This window comes from Peromyscus leucopus, chromosome 9, assembly GCF_004664715.2.
Source record: "Peromyscus leucopus breed LL Stock chromosome 9, UCI_PerLeu_2.1, whole genome shotgun sequence".
In the NCBI taxonomy this organism is placed as follows: domain Eukaryota; kingdom Metazoa; phylum Chordata; class Mammalia; order Rodentia; family Cricetidae; genus Peromyscus; species Peromyscus leucopus.
This window is the reverse complement of record NC_051070.1, coordinates 113,692,168-113,711,065: the sequence shown is the minus strand read 5'-3', so window position 1 is coordinate 113,711,065 and position 18,898 is coordinate 113,692,168. Positions and strand designations below refer to the sequence as shown.

At 39.6% G+C, this 18,898-nt stretch overlaps 1 protein-coding gene across 1 annotated transcript in view; it reads right to left on the bottom strand.

The window, feature by feature from the left end:
* The window catches only part of Appl1 (adaptor protein, phosphotyrosine interacting with PH domain and leucine zipper 1), a 45,987-nt gene extending 27,470 nt beyond the window's left edge, over window positions 1-18,517 (bottom strand). Inside the window, exons 1-9 of the mRNA XM_028882415.2 lie at window positions 18,337-18,517; window positions 14,274-14,372; window positions 12,485-12,544; window positions 11,255-11,326; window positions 8,159-8,246; window positions 6,805-6,846; window positions 5,772-5,830; window positions 2,103-2,249; window positions 98-180 (exon numbers count right to left, since the gene is read on the bottom strand). Of these exons, the coding sequence (XP_028738248.1) occupies window positions 98-180; window positions 2,103-2,249; window positions 5,772-5,830; window positions 6,805-6,846; window positions 8,159-8,246; window positions 11,255-11,326; window positions 12,485-12,544; window positions 14,274-14,372; window positions 18,337-18,390 (704 nt within the window). The 5' untranslated portion in view covers window positions 18,391-18,517. The remainder of the gene's footprint in view (window positions 1-97; window positions 181-2,102; window positions 2,250-5,771; window positions 5,831-6,804; window positions 6,847-8,158; window positions 8,247-11,254; window positions 11,327-12,484; window positions 12,545-14,273; window positions 14,373-18,336) is intronic.
* Window positions 18,518-18,898: the final 381 nt, after the last annotated feature.

Genomic DNA, 18,898 nt, shown 5'->3' with positions numbered 1-18,898 from the left:
CCTAGGAAATTAAATTGTAAATGTTTAAATTATGGTATTTAGTTGTTAACTTAGTGTCATAATTTCATTTTTATTAAAATGAAAACAAAATACTTACTTCTGTACACTTGTTCCAATATTAGCTAAAAATTCTTCCAGTTGTCCATTGAGATTTTCAGAGCCCATCTTAAAGAAACTTATCTAAGGTGGAAGAGTGGAAGGCCATACAACACAAACATGTAAATCATATTAACAATTTCTAAGACACAGGATTACACAGTGTTAGAATTCCTAGCCACTCCCCAGCTACATGACCAGGCAAGCGCTGTCCAGTAGCCAGGCAAGATGCTTAGTCATCCTAGGGACTTATGTCGTGTGTAATCCATGTGCTTCGTGATCACATAATCTGCACACAGTGATTACATAACATATGTGCATGCGTGAAACCCGTATGTGGGGGGGGGGGCAACACACACCTATAAAAACGGGTTCCACCTATTCCTTCTCTCTTCCTGTACGGCCATTCCATAGGCCTATGCACACCCTTTCTATTCCCTTCCCTTAATAAACTCTGATAGTGGGTTTTATTGTGCCTCTTGGCTTCTCTCGTACAGTATACAGCACCGCTTAATAATTAACATATAGAAATGACACTGGGTTATTTGATTTGTGAAATAACAGGTTGTAGTTTACGATATGTACCAGACACAGAGCCACTGAGGAAACTAGATAAATTCCACTATGTCATCTTTCACATATTTTAAGGGGGTTGCTGCTGTTATTTGAGATAAAGTCTCACTGTGTAACCCTAGGCAGCCTCAACTATTCCTCTGGCCTCAGGCTACTGAAGGGATATTCAAGTTTCTTGGTGTTTATGTTTGTTTGTTTTTTGGTTTTTTGAGACAGGGTTTCTCTGTATGGCACTGGAACTCGCTCTATAGACTAGGATGGACTCAAATTCACAAAGATTCGCCTGCCTCTGCCTCCAGAGTGCTGGGATTAAGGGTGTGCACCACCACCTCCTGGCAAGTTTCTTTAAGAAATTGGGCTACAGAGTGAGTCCCAGGAAAGGCTCAAAGCCACACAGAGAAACCCTGTCTTGAAAAACCAAAAAAAAAAAAAAAAAAAGGGAAACTGATCTATTGCCCCTTTTTGGGCATGTGAACTATATTATTCATTCCAGCATAAAGGTGTTTTGCCTGCATGTATGTCTGTTCACCACGTGTGTGACTTGTGCCCTTGGAGGTCAGAAGAGAGTATCAGATTCCCCCATCATATAGGTACTGAAAATTGAACCTGGGTCCTCTGATATAGGATGTCCTATATGCTGTAAATATATGTTGCTATGATTGATTGATAAATAAAACGCTGATTGGCCAGTAGCCAGGCAGGAAGGATAGTGTAGGCGGGATGAGGAGGAGAATTCTGGGAGGTGAAGGCTGAGGCAGGGAGATGCTGCCAGGAGGAGCAGGATGTAAAGTACCGGTAAGCCATGAGCCGAGTGGCAAGGTATAGACTAATAAAAATGGGTTAATTTAAGATATAAGAACTAGATAACAAGAAACCTGAGCCATTAGGCCAAACAGTTTAAATAATATAAGCGTTTGTGTGTTTATTTGAGTCTGAGTGGCTACCGGGCCAGGCGAGACTGGAGATAACTCCAGCTACAGTCCTCTAGAAAAGCAGTCAGTGCTCTTAACCACTGAGACATCTCTCCAGCCCCCTCATCTATTATTTCTGACTCAAGTAGTATGCAAGGAACACAGGACAAATGCAAACTTGCTCATTCTTTCTCAGACATATGAAGCAATAATGAAAAGAAGCTCTAGCAGTAGGTATCACACTGAAATTCATCTAGCTTTCTGCTCCCTATCCCCAACTGTGGTGGAAAAAGTCTGAATACAATGTGTTTCCATTTATTCTCTAACATTTTAGAATGTCAATTGCAAGGAAAGCCTCATTAAAATAGAACACTCATGACAGTCTTTAAAACTACTTTTTAAGACCACAATACCAATTAGTATGTTGACAACAGTTTGCAATATCCTTATAGTTAATGCAAATATCAAGCCTAATACAAGGCTTTTAGGACAGATATAACCCAAAACATACTATAGTATTACCTGAGCCTGCATGTATCCAAGTAGAGGTTCTAACAAAGCTATTTTCTTCTTGTACTGAAGAGTATTTAATGCACAAAAATAATGCATCATGGTCTGATGTTGTTTCTTCCTGGAAGTATACACATCCTCTGTTACTTCGTACTTTACCTTTGAGTAAAGAGTAAAATATTAATTAATTTTGAATTATCTTCAATAGAAACAATAAAGAGGATGAAAACTGTATGAATAACCACTGAACATAGCTTTTCTATTTTCTACTCTATTGAAAATCCATCAACACACTGGGTAAACAGATTTTTCTGTTTACCAACCATATCACTTACAAAATGCATATCTGCATATAACTACATATGTAAATATCTGCAACAAGCATGACAGAGAGAGCCCACTATATGGATTACTATTTAGCCAGTAATATCTGATCTTATTCAGCTCACACCACAAATTCTCCCTTCCTGGTTTTCTCCCTACCACTCTTTTTTCTACCTGCTCATTTTCCTTGATTCACATTTAAAATACATATGCTACCCTGAGTTATTTTTCTCAACAAATTTTCATTGAGCACTTACAGAGGCCTAATATGTATTAGGGTCTTTTCCTCCTTTTCTTGGAATACCAAGTTCCAACATTATCCCAATGCACCAGTGACTTGGTGGTGGTAAATTTTTATCTCCTCCCTAGCATTCTCCAAATACCAAAGGGAAGCTAGGTTCTTTACGTGCTTTTGTGTATAAAAATGAGTGTTTATATGATTGAAAATGCACAAAATCAAAAACAGCTTCTTCCTCACAACACCTGTCTTACTTCTCTCTAGGAAATGTCAGTTTGGAGTTGACCTCCTACTATAGGACTTGTCTTTTCTCTTTATGAACTATATCTCTCTCTCAAAAGTAGGGTTGGGAAGTGTGTCTCAGTGTGTAGAGTGTTTGCCTACCATTCACAAAGCCCTGGGTTCAATTACCAGTGAGAGATGAGGAACAACTCTCAAAACTCCTTTTTCTCTTCTTTTAATAACAACCTTTATTATGACTATGCAAATTATTCTAGTACTCTTTTTTTGTTTTGTTTTATTTTTTTAGTTTTTCGAGACAGGATTCTCTGTGTAGCTTTGGAGCCTGTCCTGGAACCATTTGTAGATCAGGCTGGCCTCGAACTCAGAGATCTGCCTGCCTCTGCCTCCTGAATGCTGGGATTAAAGGCGTGCTCACCACTGCCTGGTTCTAGTACTCTTTTTACTGTATTCTCTCTAGTATGATCCCTTTCACATTTTCATTACAGCTTTTGTTCTATAACTGTATGGTGTTACTTACCCACTTAACATCCTTTGATGACTACTCACTTCCTCTAATGCAAATTTCAAGGCCATAAATATAGCAATTTGGCCCAAACTATTCTTGGCTGGGCTTTGGGGAGGGGAAGGGGCTGTTGGTCTGTTTTAAAACACTGTCTCTTTCTATAGCTCTGGGTAGGTTTGAACTCCAGGGTGGCCTCAAACTCACTGATCCTCATGCTTTTGCCTCCCAAGTACTGGGATCATGTGTGTGAGTTAGAACACCAAGCCCAGCCCCCAACTACATCTCTCCCCAAATACATCCAAAGAAATGAAAGGTAATGGTTTCCTCCTATTGCCACATGTTTAGAATTTAGTGAAACTTGCTAAAACTGATACTGTGCATTTATTATCTAATTGCATTTTCACAACAGTTTTGTGGGGTTTTTGTTTTGCATAGAGGATAAAGGCATGGAACTAAGTAGCTAGTACATAATTTCAAGTAGCGCAGCCACAGACCATAGCTTTGTCCCCAGAATCTCACCCCACCACCAGTACTCTAAACCCTTCTATTTTCCAATCCAGAAACACGTCTCGAGAGAAAACCTGCTTTGGTTTTAGGGATTTCTGTTGTTTGGTTTGGGGATTTTTTTTTTTAAGGAATGTCCTTTTCAATACCCAAAGTGTTGTCTACTTATCTACAATGCATATGTCACCTCCTAAGTATGTTTTCCAACTCACCAATAAAGCTCTATCTGTACAACTAGCAAAAATCTCTATTACTGCATTTAACTCATGTTAGCCAGGTCTCTTCATCCTTGTGCTCTGGAATGTAGTCACACAAAAGCCTTCCATGAATGCACAGGAGAGCAAGAGTGGAGCCTACCCACATTGTTCCCACAAAGGATCCAACATACTGCTTGATAAATAGGTGTTCAACAATTTTTCTAAAAGATGAATACTTTTTAAAAAATACTTGGAATAGCCAAAAGCAATATAAAATATGCCAAATTTTATAACCTAGACCCTCTAAGTCAAAATAACTAATGTAGATTTCAAACTTTGTATGTTTTATTGGGTAATTTGTGAACTAAAATTTGAAACAAAGCCATTTTGGGGAATGATCACTGTGTGAGACTCATTCCCTTTTATGTCACACTGGCTACTGCACATTAAACGCTACTCGGTTGTCAATTCCCACAAGCAGTCAAACGGCCTCTGCCTACAGCTGTGGCCAGGGTTGTAAATACCAAGGCCTACACAGCAATCACCTCATGTGCAAGCATTGGTACAAGCTGTATCTCAAGCCTTGAAATCATCTAGAACTTGGTAATATTCTCTTCTTTAATCTTTACTTAAGTGCATTTGTCCTGAAATATTGTGTAATACTTCTGAGTTTCACTTCTTAAAGAACTATCAAAACATAAATATTCCCTTTAAGTAGAGAAAGCCTCATACCAGAATTTCACTGAGTTCTGTATGGGACAATTCACTGAGGTATGTGTGTGACTTACTTGGTTTTAATCATATGTTTTTTTAATGAGTTTCCAGCACAGAGTGTTACTCTAATTTAAGGTCACCTTTGTCTCACCCAAACTACCATGAATACCTATTTATACACTTATATACATACTTTCATATAACCTGAACACAAAACTGAATTATCTTTTTTATTTTTTGTGATTTTTTTCTTTCTGAGATTATAATAAAATCACATTTCTCCTTCCTTTTCCTCCCCCTAAACTTTCCAATATGCCATTCCTTGTTTTCTTTAAAATTCATGCCCTCTTTTTTCATTAAGTGTTATTGCACGCATACACTGTATCTCACAAGGTATTTCTGAATACACATGTGAACAGATGAAAACAGAATATATGCAGTATTATCAAAATACAAAACAAAAAAACCACCAAGTTTTATATACTGAGAATCAGCTACACTTTTAAAACAGTTATGTTTAATTATAATATCAAACACTGGCAGAATAAAAGCATTTTGTTTAAACAGACCAGTGATCAGAAAGGTTTTGAACAGCTAGGAAAAAATAATTTAAGAGTAATACCACAGCAACAATCTATTGGCTCTATTTTTAAACAAGAAAAACTAAATCACCTAATGAAATGTCCAGTAACTGTGATGTTGAAAAAGTATACAGAGACCGGAGAGATAACGGCTCAGCAGTTAAAAGCACTCACACCTCTTCCAGAGGATTTAGGGTCAAATCTGAGCACCCACATGGTGGCTCACAACCATCTGAAACTCCAGTTCCAGAGGTTCTGACTCCCTCTTCTGGCCTCCCCAGGTACTTAACACACATGGTACACAAACATGCCTGTAGAAAAAACATCTATACACATAAAAAATACATTTAAAATGTTTTTAAAAGTGTGTACACATACCTTGTCATTTTCTCTCTTTTTTGACAATCGACTGTATCTGTTAATTGCAGCATCATGATCTGGAAAACAGAAATGAGTGTTAACAGTAAACCATACTTTGCAAAACTACACCTGTACTAGAGCTAGGTAAAAATTCTCTACCATGTGATTACTACATTCAACTTTTCCCCACAGCCTCGTTTCCCTTAAATTATGTGACTATGTATCAAACTGTGAGAAAATACTAACTTCCAAAGAAATTATTATCTATTAAAAATGCCTGTTCTTTTCCAAAGGGAAATGGAGGAACAATGGATCTGGGAGAGTGGGGATGGGGATGGGAGTGAGGGGGGGTGGGGAGGTCGGGGAGGTCGGGGAGGTGACTAAGAGGAGTGAAGAGAAGGGAAGAATGTGGTAGGAATGTATTGTATAAGAGAAGAATAAATAAAAAGAAAAAGGAAAAACATTATTTTCAATTAAAAATTGGAAAACTCTTTTTAAAAAAAAAAATGTGGTAGAGTGTTTCCCTAGCATGCACAAGGTCCTGGCTTCAAGACCTGGCACAGAAAGAGAAGAGAATATGAGTGGAAAAGAAAGAGGAAGGCCAGGGAGTGGTAGTACAAGCCTTTAATCCCAGCACTCAGGAGGCAGAGGCAGGCATATCTCTGTGAGTTCGAGGACAGCCTGGTCTACAGAGTTAATCCCAGCAAAGCCAGGGCAACACAGAGAAACTCTGTCGAGAGAGAGAGAGAGAGAGAGAGAGAGAGAGAGAGAGAGAGAGAGAGAGAAAGAAAACTGGAATGTTTAGGAAATAAGTAAAAGAGAATATTTAGAACCTCTTTAGGCATTATGAGGATAGCAAATTTTAAGACTGCTATAACTGCCATTCAAATATTTTTTTGTAAAAAGCATATTCAAAGTATCTCCATTGATTTAAATAATGTTATATCAACCATTTAATTGAGCTAATTTTTTTTAATTACAAAAAAATCAGCAATGATATATACTAATAGATGAATGAAAGAAATTAGTGTATAACATATTCAGCACTTACCATTACTAGCAATCTGAAATACCTCTTTTAGTGTCAGTATTTCTGAAAAAGTTCAAAAATAATTTCAGTTTAGCATACTTATGAAATACTTTATCCTATTTATAAAGCAACTAGTACCATTTAAGCCATAACTAAAACTCAAACAGGAATCTATAATCAAGGTGAAAAGATTAGTTTCAGTTGGTCTACTAAGCATTCAAAATCATTAGCAATACATCACCAGAAGATCTACTTACCATAAATACAACACAAAACAAGTATTAAAAGCCACTTTAAATGTTAAGAAATGCAAATACTGACAATACTAGAATCTAACATGTTAATTTGTTTTTTATATATATTAATAATTTCAAATACTGAGTGAAAAAGAAAAGATTATGCCATTCAGTCTCCTTAGATTGTGACTTGTTCTTTCTACCTTGGAACTGACTACTCTTAAGGATCATTTCAGTTATTGGTTCCATCTCTACAAGACACTTGTCTTTAATTCAAGCTCTTTACCATTCACTGATATGCAGGACTTTTTTTTTTTTAACCTACCTTCAAGTTTATAAACTATTAAAAGAACCAGATCTACAGACACTCATTTGGTCACCTACTAACCTTATTATCTACCAACTAGAAAGTGTACTAACTACTACAGTTTAGATATGCCTGTGCCTCTAGTCCCCTGCCTACATAAACCTCTACTCTGCGCCGCTATCACCTTTCCACCTTCTTTATTCCCTCACCGGACTCTTACAACTTCTTAGTCTCCTAGATAGCAAACTCACTCTCTTCTCTCTGAAAACAAAGACGGTGTCTCTTTGCTCCTTTAGAATCCACTGGCTTGTTTTTGTTCATATACTTAAGTTCAACATCTTTACCATGCTTCACTTCCATCTCATCCTCTTGTACATTCATCTCTTGCCTTGCTTCAGCACGTCCAGCACTGATTTATTATTCTCAGAATAAGTGATATATTTCTACAACCTATACCTTTGTGAATTCTCTTCTCCCTAACAGAACTCCTTTCTTTCTCTTAAGACATTTCTCTTCATTGTAAAATGCTCATGTCATGTTTTTGGTAAAGTCTTTTTGATCATTTCCTCTGAGCCCCCATAGCACCTTCTCATTACCTAATTATGAAACACTGTTATGCTAAGCCATCTACTTTTTGAGGAAAAGACATTATTATTTGTTAAGAACTAGTTTAATATCTATCAAGCACTTCCATAAATGTTTAGTAACTGTTTAAACTAAAAGTGGCATGTTGTGGTCAGAACTGGTTTAGATAGGAAATAAAATGCACTCTACTAGCACTGATCTGACAACTGATGACTTTATGATATAAACATAAAGTTGACTTCAATACCTTTCAGATCTCTTTCTTTAAACTGGGAAATGGGGAACATCATGGCATCGGCAAGTTGAGTTGAAAGTACCGCATGACAAGAACTAAGCTAGTAAAAGAAAGACCAAAGAGACCAAATAACTAACAGATGACACAACTAATAAATGTCCATACATAGACATTTGCCAATGTTCTATAAATTTGAATCTAGTCTTTTAAAAGATTGATATAGTTTTACATATGGAAACAATAAAAATTATGTAGTATAATATGAAATATTATATGGTAAAAGAGAAATTCCTACCAGGCGATGATGACACACACCTTTAATCCCAGCACTTGGGAGGCAGAGGCAGGCAGATGTCTGTGAGTTTGAGGCCAGCCTGGTCTTCAAATTGAGTTCCAGGATAGCAGGACTACATAGAGAAACCATGTCTCGAAAACTCAAAAAAAAAGAAAAGAAATTCCTTATTTTTCTACTTGTTTTCTTTTTGTGAGACAGAGCCTCTCTACATAGCTCCAGTGGTCCAGGCTTGCCTTGCACTCAGAGATCTATCTGCCTCTACCTTCTGAGTGCTGGGACTAAAGGTGTGCACGATCATGCCCAACCTGAAACTTTTAGAAAAAAAATTTAGGAAGATCTTTTATTTGACAACACTCTCTTAGATATATCAAAAGCACAAGCAACAAAATAAAATGCTAAAATGGACTCTATTAAAATAAAAACTGTGCACCAGAAGATACTATCAAGAAAGTTAAGATAATAAAGAGAATGAAAAAACATTTGCCAGACATGTCTTACGAGAAATCTGAATCTAGGTAATGAACTCTTACAATTTAATAATAAAAAGTAAATAGCCCATTTAAAAATTGGCAAAGGATGTGAACAGATACTTTCCCAAAGACTACAAATGGTTAATAATCACATGAAAAAATGCTCAATATCTATTAACTATCCAAACACTACAAGTCAAAATGACTTTACTCCCATTAAATGATTACTTTTCATTTTATTTTATTTTTTTGGCATTTGAAACAGGGTTTCTCTCTGTAGTCCTGCTGTCCTGGAACTCACTCTGTAGACCAGGCTGGCCTCAAACTCATAGAGATCCTCCTGCCTCTGCCTCCCAAGTGCTGGAATAAAAAAAAAGCCATGTGCCACCACCCCCCAACTCAAATGGTTATCATTTTTAAAATAAAAATTATTGCTAGCAAGGATAAAAAAAATAGAACTCTCTTATACTGTTTATAGGGCACACATAAAATAATCTGGTGATCCCTCAGAAAGTTAGATACAAAATTACCACAAAACCAAGCAATCCCACTCCTGAGAATATACCAAAAAAGAACTGAAAGCTGGTATTTAAAAGATCAAACTAGGGGGCTGAAGAGATGGCTCAGCAGTTAAAAGCACTGGATGCTCCTCCAGAGGACCCAGGTTCAATTTCCAGCACCCACATGGCAGCTCACAACTATCTGTAACTCCAATTCCAGGGTACCTGACACTCATACAAATATACATGCAGGCAAAACACCAATGCATATAAAAAAAATAAAATAAATAAACTAGTATATGAATGGTCATAACTAAACAGAACACCCATGAATGGATAAACAAAATGTGGTAATATATATCTATACAATGAAATTTATTCAACCAAAAAAAAAGGAATGAAAGGCTAATTTAATTTATATAAACTATCCAAACAGACAAATATATAGAGACAGAAAGCAAAATTATAATCATTGACAAGGACTTAGGAAAATTTGAGGGAAAGTGATAGATTAAAGGGAAAAGACTTCTTTTAGGATGATGAAATGTTTTTGTTTTGTTTTTCAAGACAGGGTTTCTCTGTGTAGCCCTGGCTGTCCTGAAACTCACTCTGTAGACCAGGCTGGCCTCACACTCACAGATAGCTAGCTGCCTGCCTCTGCCTCCCAAGTGCTGGGATTAAAGGCTTATGCCACCATCACCCAGCAATGAAAATGTTCTTGATCTAGACAGCTATTATGGTTGTACAACACTGCAAATAGATTAAATATCATTAATGTTAATATATTTTATTTTACCATAATTTAAAAAAATAGAAAATATTCCTATAAGCATTTTTTTTTTGTTTACTTTAAGTGCCTGGGGTCAGAGCCTACTACTCACATATGCTAGTCAAGTATTCTACCACTAAGCTACATCCCTAACCCATTAGTATTACTTATACTGTTAGCCTCAGAAAATATTCTGCTATGATGAGTTATTAAGATATTAGAAAAACTGGGGCTAAGTGGTAGAGGACTTACCGAGCACATGTGAGGCCCTGGGTTGGATCCCAAGCATGGCAAAAAAGTATGTATATGAGAATAATCACACAAACAATCACAGCTTTTACAGCAAGAGTAGAGAACAGTTATGGTTCTCCATACACATCTCACTACTTTTCTTCTTCTAACTTCTAGACCTTCATGTTGTTACTGTTTTGTGATCTGTTATAATTAATGGTTTGAGAAATTAAGGACTAATTTTGACTACTTTGCATGGATTAATGAGGACTGAACAGTAAAGTGTTGCTCAATAGCAAAAGAAAAACCACAAAGTGCCTAGCTACAGCAGACAGCTTCACTCTTCTCTGTCTATATCAAATAACAGTAAAAAAAAAATTTTTTTTTGAGTGATTCATGGAATGATTCATCTATTCATAGGAATAGATGAAGCTCACAGATAAGTTTATTCTGGGGGAAATGTTTTAATTAGATAAGAAAATATTGATATTATGAAAACCATCATGATGTGGAAATTGTGCCTTCTAATACTATTCTTTGTAACAAAACTTCTTACAGAATCAGAACTACATTGGTTCCCCACATAAAGGCTGGGAAGATGGCTCAGTGGGTATCAGCACCTACTACCAAGTCTGATGACTGATCCCTAACCCCAAGGATTCAGACGGTAGGAGAGAACCTATTCCTGCAAGTTGTCCTCTAACCACCACACACAAACTGTGGTGCCCTTGTACTCACTCATGAACACACACACAATATAAATTTTTATAGTTTTCAGTAAAAGCTGAATAACTTGAGTAACTTAGTTATAAAACCACCTATTCAAACAAGACCAAAACTTACCTCATCTATAACCTTTGAAAACTGCTGTAAAGTAGAGCTCATAACTTCATCATCACCCCCCAAAGGAAAACGCTGAAAATTGAGAAATACATATGAGATAAATGTTCAATGCTGTATTTTTATGAATAACAGAATTTGTGCTTTCAAGTAATGTTAGAAACTTCTAGCCTCAACTGAATGTACCAGGCTCTACTGACTCCCCATGGGAGACCTTGACTTGGAGGAAGAGGGAATTGGGGGTGGGTTGGGGGGGGAAGGCTGGGAGAAAGGAAAAGGGAGGAGGGGGAATTGTGGTTGGTATGTAAAATGAATAGAAAATTTCTTAATAATAAAACAAAAAGAAACTTCTAAAATTTTGAGCATGCTCTAAAAATACCCCTTTAATAAAAGAATCTTCATAATTAATCAACACTATTTTAAATGTCTATAAAGTAATCAACTAACATGATATACTGGAATGTGTAGCATAAATTCTAATTGGTCTTAATAATTAAAAACCCAAAGTCAGATATTGGGGTAAATGCTGAAAAATCAGAGAAGTAAAGGAGCAGCTGAAGTCACCTCTCACCTCCCTGACTCCTCAGACCAAAAAGGAGATGAGTTCCTGTCGCCACCCAACTATATATATATATATATATATCACTTTCTGTTTCCTGTCTATACAGACCTACAGACCTCTATGGTTAACTAATAGCTAGCTCCACTCTCTGATCTTCAGGCAAGATTTATTTGTTAAAGCACAAACAAAATATCATCACAGGAATGTACTCAATACTAGGAGTTCAAAGATTTGGCTTTAGCTCAGGTTTCTCCAACAACTAATAGCATAAACTTGAACAAAGCTCAGTTTCTTTGTTAGTAAAAAGGAGAAATCTAGAAAAGCAGACAACCGTGGTTCTAACATTAAGTCACTAACAATAAGGACTTGGTGAAATTTCAATGGCGTATTTTGTAAATTCAAGAAGTCCTACAAGGCCATGCATGGTAGTGTATACCTTGAATACCAGTACTCGGAAGGTTAAAGCAGGAGGACCAAAAGTTTAAGAAGAGCCTGATCTATATGTTTAGAGCCTTGCTCTAACACACTAAAAGATTCTGGATGAAAAAGTTTTTTTCTATCTCTCTCTCTCTCTCTCTCACACACACACACACACACACACACACACACACACACACACACACACAGAGTTACATATGTAAAACCATGCTTTCAAATCTTGCTATATGTACCTGCTTTTCATATTCTTTTAGAAGTTTCGATGTCAGGTGTGTTGCTGCACTTAGTTCATTCTAAGGAAAAAGACCAGGATTCAAATTAGCACAATATACAGTTAAGAAAAACGTTAACTGATGATCTCTAGGCCACCTTCATTTATTATCACTTTATACTATACATGTATTTTTTTTTAACTTCTCAGCAATGGAAAAGGAACTACCATTAAAAGTGTTAACTGGGGTGAATGATGTGAAACTCCTAAAGAGTCAATAAAGAAGTTTAAAAAAAAAAGTGTTTCGAAAGAAGATATAAACCAGAAGAGAAGCACTGTCAAGGAATTCAGCAATGTTACAGGTACTTACTTTTTTCTTTTCTTTTTTTAAGACATGGACTTATGTAGCCCAGGCTGGCCTCAAACTTGCTATGTAGCTGAGGATGGCCTTGAACTGCTGATCCTCTTGCCTCTGCCTCCCAAGTGCTGAGATTACAGATATGCAATACCATACCCAGCTTTAGGTACATGTGTTTTATCTGTTTTTTTGTTTTGTTTTAAGGGATTCTGCTGGTGAAAACTAAGCACTAAATATATTTAGCGCTAGAGGTAAACTGTACATAATGTCAGCAAGATCTATAGAGATTCTATGAGAATGACTGATTATTCTTCAATTTAGAGACTAGGAGCATTCAATAACATAACAATGTGCTTAACATGGGACCTAACAAAGCAACACAGCCAGAAGAATGGCATTTTGGTTAATTCAGTTTTTTTCAGTCTTGATATAATAAAATAACGCTTCACTTTTTAACTGAACATCTGTGGCCAGAATGAAGCCTTGGAAAACCTTTGGGGGGTGGGCAGTGGGAAAACACAACTATCATAGCAATAGATAAAAAAGAAGGAAAACAAAATTAATATACTTAACTAATCCCAAATAAAGTACACCAACAGAACACAGGCTGCTGTTAACGCTTATAAATTATACAAACATAGACAAGCTTTGTCTACTCTACAAGAAAACTCAGTCACAGCCTTCTACTAACTAGATAAAGGCTGGCTACTTTCAAAGCCTTTACTCCAGAAAAAAGAAAGGACTCCTTAAAGTTGAAAGCATGATTAAGAAAAATACAACAATATGGGGTCTTCAGTCAGTTCCCTATGAGTAAACTCCAGTAAGAAAGCTCTCACTATGTTTGAGGAGAGGGGGCAGACCCTATATAGAACCCTGTCACTTCTTTAGTACTACAAATCCAACTGAAACCTAAGCTCTGTAATATAATATACTTAGTATTTGTCTTGGTTAGGGTATCTATTGTTGGGAAGAGAAACCATGATCACAGCCACTCTTATAAAGGAAAACACTTAACTGGGGCTGGTTACAGTTTGAGAGGTTTAGTCTATCATTGTCACTGCAGGGAAGCATGGCGGCCTGCAGGCAGATGTGGTGCTGGAGAAGGAGCTGAGAGTTTTACATCTTAATCTGCAGACAGCAGAAGGAAATGCCATACTAGGCCTAACTTGAGCATATGGGATCTCAAAGCCCACCCCAATAATGACACACTTCCTCCAACAAGGCCACACCTTCCAATAACGCCACTCCCTAGGGCCAAACATTCAAATACATGAGTCTACCGGGGCCATTCCTAGTCAAACCACCACAGTATTCATTCACCCTTTCAACAGATAATACTCGGGGCCTAAGAACAAGTGAGGTACGTAGCAGTAAGTCAAGGAGACACTACCTCTGTCCTCAGGTGCTGAGAGTCTCTTTTAACCAGTATTGTGTGAGCCTTTTAATTCTTTACCTGTGCATCATAAATCCGGTGCATAGCTTGGTATAATTGGTTCATATAATTGGAAATAGCAGTAGCATCTTCTTCAAATACACCCAGTAAAGATCTTGTCTATAAAAAAAAAAAAATTAAATTTACATAAATCAGTATATAAATCAGACAGTGAAACATTTTTCTAAAAGCAGTAAAATACTAGAACTTTAGTAATTCTGACATTTAATCTATTTAAACTCTTTTGATAGTAATGTCAAGAAGTCAAAGGATTTTTTATTCTGTTTCATTTCATTAAAGTAGCAGCATAAAGCTGGGCATGGCGGGCAAGTGGTGGCACACGCCTTTAATCCCAGCACTTGGGAGGCAGAGGCAGGTGGATCTCTGTGAGTTCAAGACCAGCCTGGGCTACAGAGTGAGTTCCAGGAAAGGCACAAAGCTACACAGAGAAACCCTGGGGGGAGGAGGGGGAGCTGGGCATGGTAGTGCACATTTTTATCCCAGCATGTGGAAGGCAGAGCAGATCTCTGAGTTTGAGCCCAGCTTGGTCTACAGAGAGAATTCTAGGACACCAGGACTACACAGAAATGCTGCCTCGAAAAACAAACAAAAATAGCAAGAAGAACAAGGGTGTGCTTACAAATTAAAACAGGAAGCAATTCATGGTGGCCATGTTTTAAAAAAAAAAAAAAAAACGTAGGGGACACTAAAACTTAAAATCCAAAGGATGGCACTACCCTGCCCCAATACACACATACAGTTGTTCATTTTAAGATAGGGCAAGCCGGCCTCAAACTCATGATGGTCATTCTGCTTTCAGCCTCTGAAATGCTGGGACTACAGACATGAGCCACCAAGCTCTAATTTTTCATCTTAGCAACTAATAGGCCACAGGCCATTTTACTAGGACTGGAGAAGCTACAGCACTAGAAATCAAATCCATGGCCTTGACTGCTAGGCCAGAGATCTACCACTGACCTACATCCTCTGCCCAGTGGGTCACTTTTGATTAGAATTGAAAGATCTATTTTAAAAAGGTGTACGCTAAGCCAGGCAGTGATGGCGCATGCCTTTAATCCCAGCACTCAGGAGGCAGAGGCAGGAGGATCTCTCTGACTTCCAGGCCAGTCTAGTCTACAAAGAAAGTTCTAAGACAGCTAAGACTACACAGAGAAACCCTGTCTCGAAAAACCAAATAAATTTTTTTTAAAAAGTACATTAGGAGCTTTTAGAGTTTTCCTATTCTTTATTATTCTTACTGGATTATTTTCTAAATAAACTGAGAAAGATATATACCCAAAAGCATTCACCTCAGCCCTACTTATAAAAGCAGAACTTTGGAAAAACTCTAAAAGCTCTAAAACAATGAGAGATGGATATGGTACACTTGCTGTAGTCCTAACTATTCTGGAGGCTGAGGCAAAGGGATCTCTCGAGCTAGCCTGAGCAACACAAGAGTTTCCTCTCAAAACAAAACAAGGATCTTTTTAAAAGACATGAAAGTAAGAGGACTAGTTGGGAAGAGAAAGGGAGAACAAGAGAGGTAAGGGGCAAATACAATAAAAATGGAAATGTCATAATAAAATTGTTATGTGGAATTAATATATGCTAATACGCTAATAAAACATTTTAAGAGACATCTGTTAAATCACTTAAGGAAATATGCAGGCTTGGAATCTTTATCTCAGAATACCACGAAGACATTTAAGCTGTAAAGCACTCATGTAAAAAGCTGGATATGGTGGCGGGTGCATGTAACCCCAGTGCTGGGAAGGCATAGACAAGCAGGCCCTTAGGGCTTGCTGCCCAGCCAGCCTGGCCTATATGATCCCCTGAGATCCCGGTCTCTATGGGAGACACTATCTCAAAACAACAAGCTAGGCGGAGGCTGAGGAGGAATGGCACCTGAGTTAGCACTCTAGCCTCTCCATGCGTGTATGTACAAGAACAGCTACATACGCATAATCACGTTCTAATAGGGCTGGGAGGGTGGCTCAGTAGATAACGCTCTTAGCCTGCAAACTCGAGGCCCAGAGTCCAGATTCCCCAGAACCCATGTAAACACTGGGCATGTGTGGAGATTCCATGCACTCTCAGCACTTGTATGGCAGAGACAGGATAGATACCTGGGGCAAGCTGGCAAGCTAGACTAGCTGAATTAGCAAACCCAGGGTTCAGAGAAAGACCCTGCTTCAATAAATAAATGGTAAGCAATCAAGGAAAATGAATCAATTCTGGACCTCCATGCACATGAGCACACATACACAGACATGCAAACACATACATACATACATACATACATACATGAACAACATATATACACACACAAATTAAATAAATAAATAATAAATAAAAACAAGATTGAGGATTTATCTTAGTGGTACATCATTTGCCTAGCAAGTGCAAGGTCCCCCCAAAAATCATTGTTTTAAATTAAAAAACAGGGGCTGGAGAGATGGCTCAGTGGTTAAGAGCACTGGCTGCTCTTCCAGAGGATCAGGTTCAATTTCCAGAGCCCACATGGCAGCTCACAACCATCAGAAACAGTTCCAGTTCCTCTTCTGACCTACGTGGGCAAGTGGTACACAAACACACGCGGCCCGAACACCCACCCACATAAAAGCAAATTTTAAACTAAAAACAACAAAGCAACAACTGGAAGTCCTTGTGGTTCAAGCTTGCACTCAGCAGTCAGGGGCAAGAGGCACTCGTGTCTGAAGCTGGCCTGGGCTACAGAAGGAGCCTGATTCAATCTGTAAACTAATTACATGGAAAATTCAAGATTATCTCGTCGAAAGTCACAGATAGGGCACTGGCAACCCATACTCTTTATAGTCTTTATGGGCTATAAAAAGTAGACTGGGTAAAACAAGTTCAGTGTATTGAGTCTTAATTTTTAAAAAGTAAAAAGATAAAGTTACACTGACCAATACAACCATAAAATTGTTGCAAATCATCTGAAATATAGCTTAAGATTTTACAGAGAAAGTCATTAAGCAAAATTTAAACCATCTGTGAGATAATCCAAATTGTGGGTTTCTCTTCCTCATATTGCCTGATAAGAGTATATTACCTCCGAGCAACTGGCCTATGAAGATAGCTTTCAGAATGAGAAAAAAAAAAATCAATTCTACAATCAGCGCCCAATTTCAACCTGGAAATCAGAACTGGCACAAAATCCATGGCAAATGTGTCATCCAGGAAAACAAGCTCTAGCCCTTTTCTTTTCCTTGGGGCGGGGGGCGAGGGGGGGGGTGGCGGTGGCATTACACTATAAATGCCATATGATATGTATTTCTCGGCCAGCAATATTTAAGAAATCCACCAGCAACATTGTTTTATATCCCTTACTATATACAAAAGCGGCCATAAGGATGAAGTGGACGCAAGTTAGAGGCCCTATCACCTTTTAAAAATACAACTGATTTCATTCCGTACTGAAAAAGAAATCCAGCAGTCACGCTTTCCCAAACTGTCTTCAGCTAGAGCAACCACACCAGCATCCTTCCCAACTGCACAAAACAGGGCTTTTATTTTGATGAGTTTATTCGGGCCAAGTCTGCAAACCCAGGGCTCAGCAGCGTCGGCGCCTTCCCGTCACCCGGGGGGTGCCCAGCTCAAGTGACAGCCGCCGGCCCGAGACTCCGGACACGACACCCCGCGGGGAGCAAGGCGCGCGCCCCTGCGTCCACCGGCATGGCACACTCCGCCTCGCAGCCCCTTCCGAAGGAAACCAGCCACCGCCGCGCCCCGCGTGCCAGGCCTCCTCCGAAAAAACGCCAGAACCGAGGGCTTATCTCACCACATCGTACCATCGCGATAAAAAAACCCAGCACCTCCCGGGAAAGGCAAAGGAGACCCGGCGCGGATTCCAGCAAGCGCCAGGCCCCGCCGGGGACAGCGGCGGCCGCTCCGTCTCAGTCCGCGGCCCAGCCGTGCGGGCCTCCAGCCCGGCCCGCGACCGTCGGGCGCGGTCCCGGCAGGCAGCGACCCCGGGCGGCGGTGCCCACCTGGGCCGCGGGCACCTGAGGCGCCAGGCCCGCGCTAGGCCGCGCGCTGTCCTCGGCCGCCGCCCGCGCCTCACCTGCGGACTGTCTTCCAGCGTCTCTTCAATGGGCAGCTTGTCGATCCCCGGCATCGTGGCGAAGGCTGGGCGGCGGCAGGACACTCAGCAGCCGCCCACAGCTCCACGCACCGCCCCGCCTGCAGCAGCTGACCCGGCCCGCCCTCTCGAAGGCGCCGCCGCCGCCCCAACCCGGCTCTCCGCGGCGGCCGCGCGGGAAATCCCGCCCCTCCAGCCCGTCAGGCCCGCCTCCGGCACGCCCATTGGCTGGCTGCGACGCCCGTCACCGCTGCGGGGCTGGCCGGGAAGATTCCTTCCCCGATCGCCGGCTGGGCTCAGAGGTGTGACCGCGCAGACCGCCCCGTCGGCGAGCGAGCGTCGCTCTCCTTCCCTTTTTTGAGAATGTAAGGGACTGTCTCTGTCACGCTGGCGCGCGGTTAACCTGAGCCTGGAGTGAAGACCGCTCGGGGGCACTTGAGGCAGTTTTACCCCAGCACTGTCTTTCGTCAGCAACCTTAGAAAAAAATCCCTACTGCTGGCCCCATAACCTTTCCAACCCTGCTCCAAGTTTTCAGTCTTAACT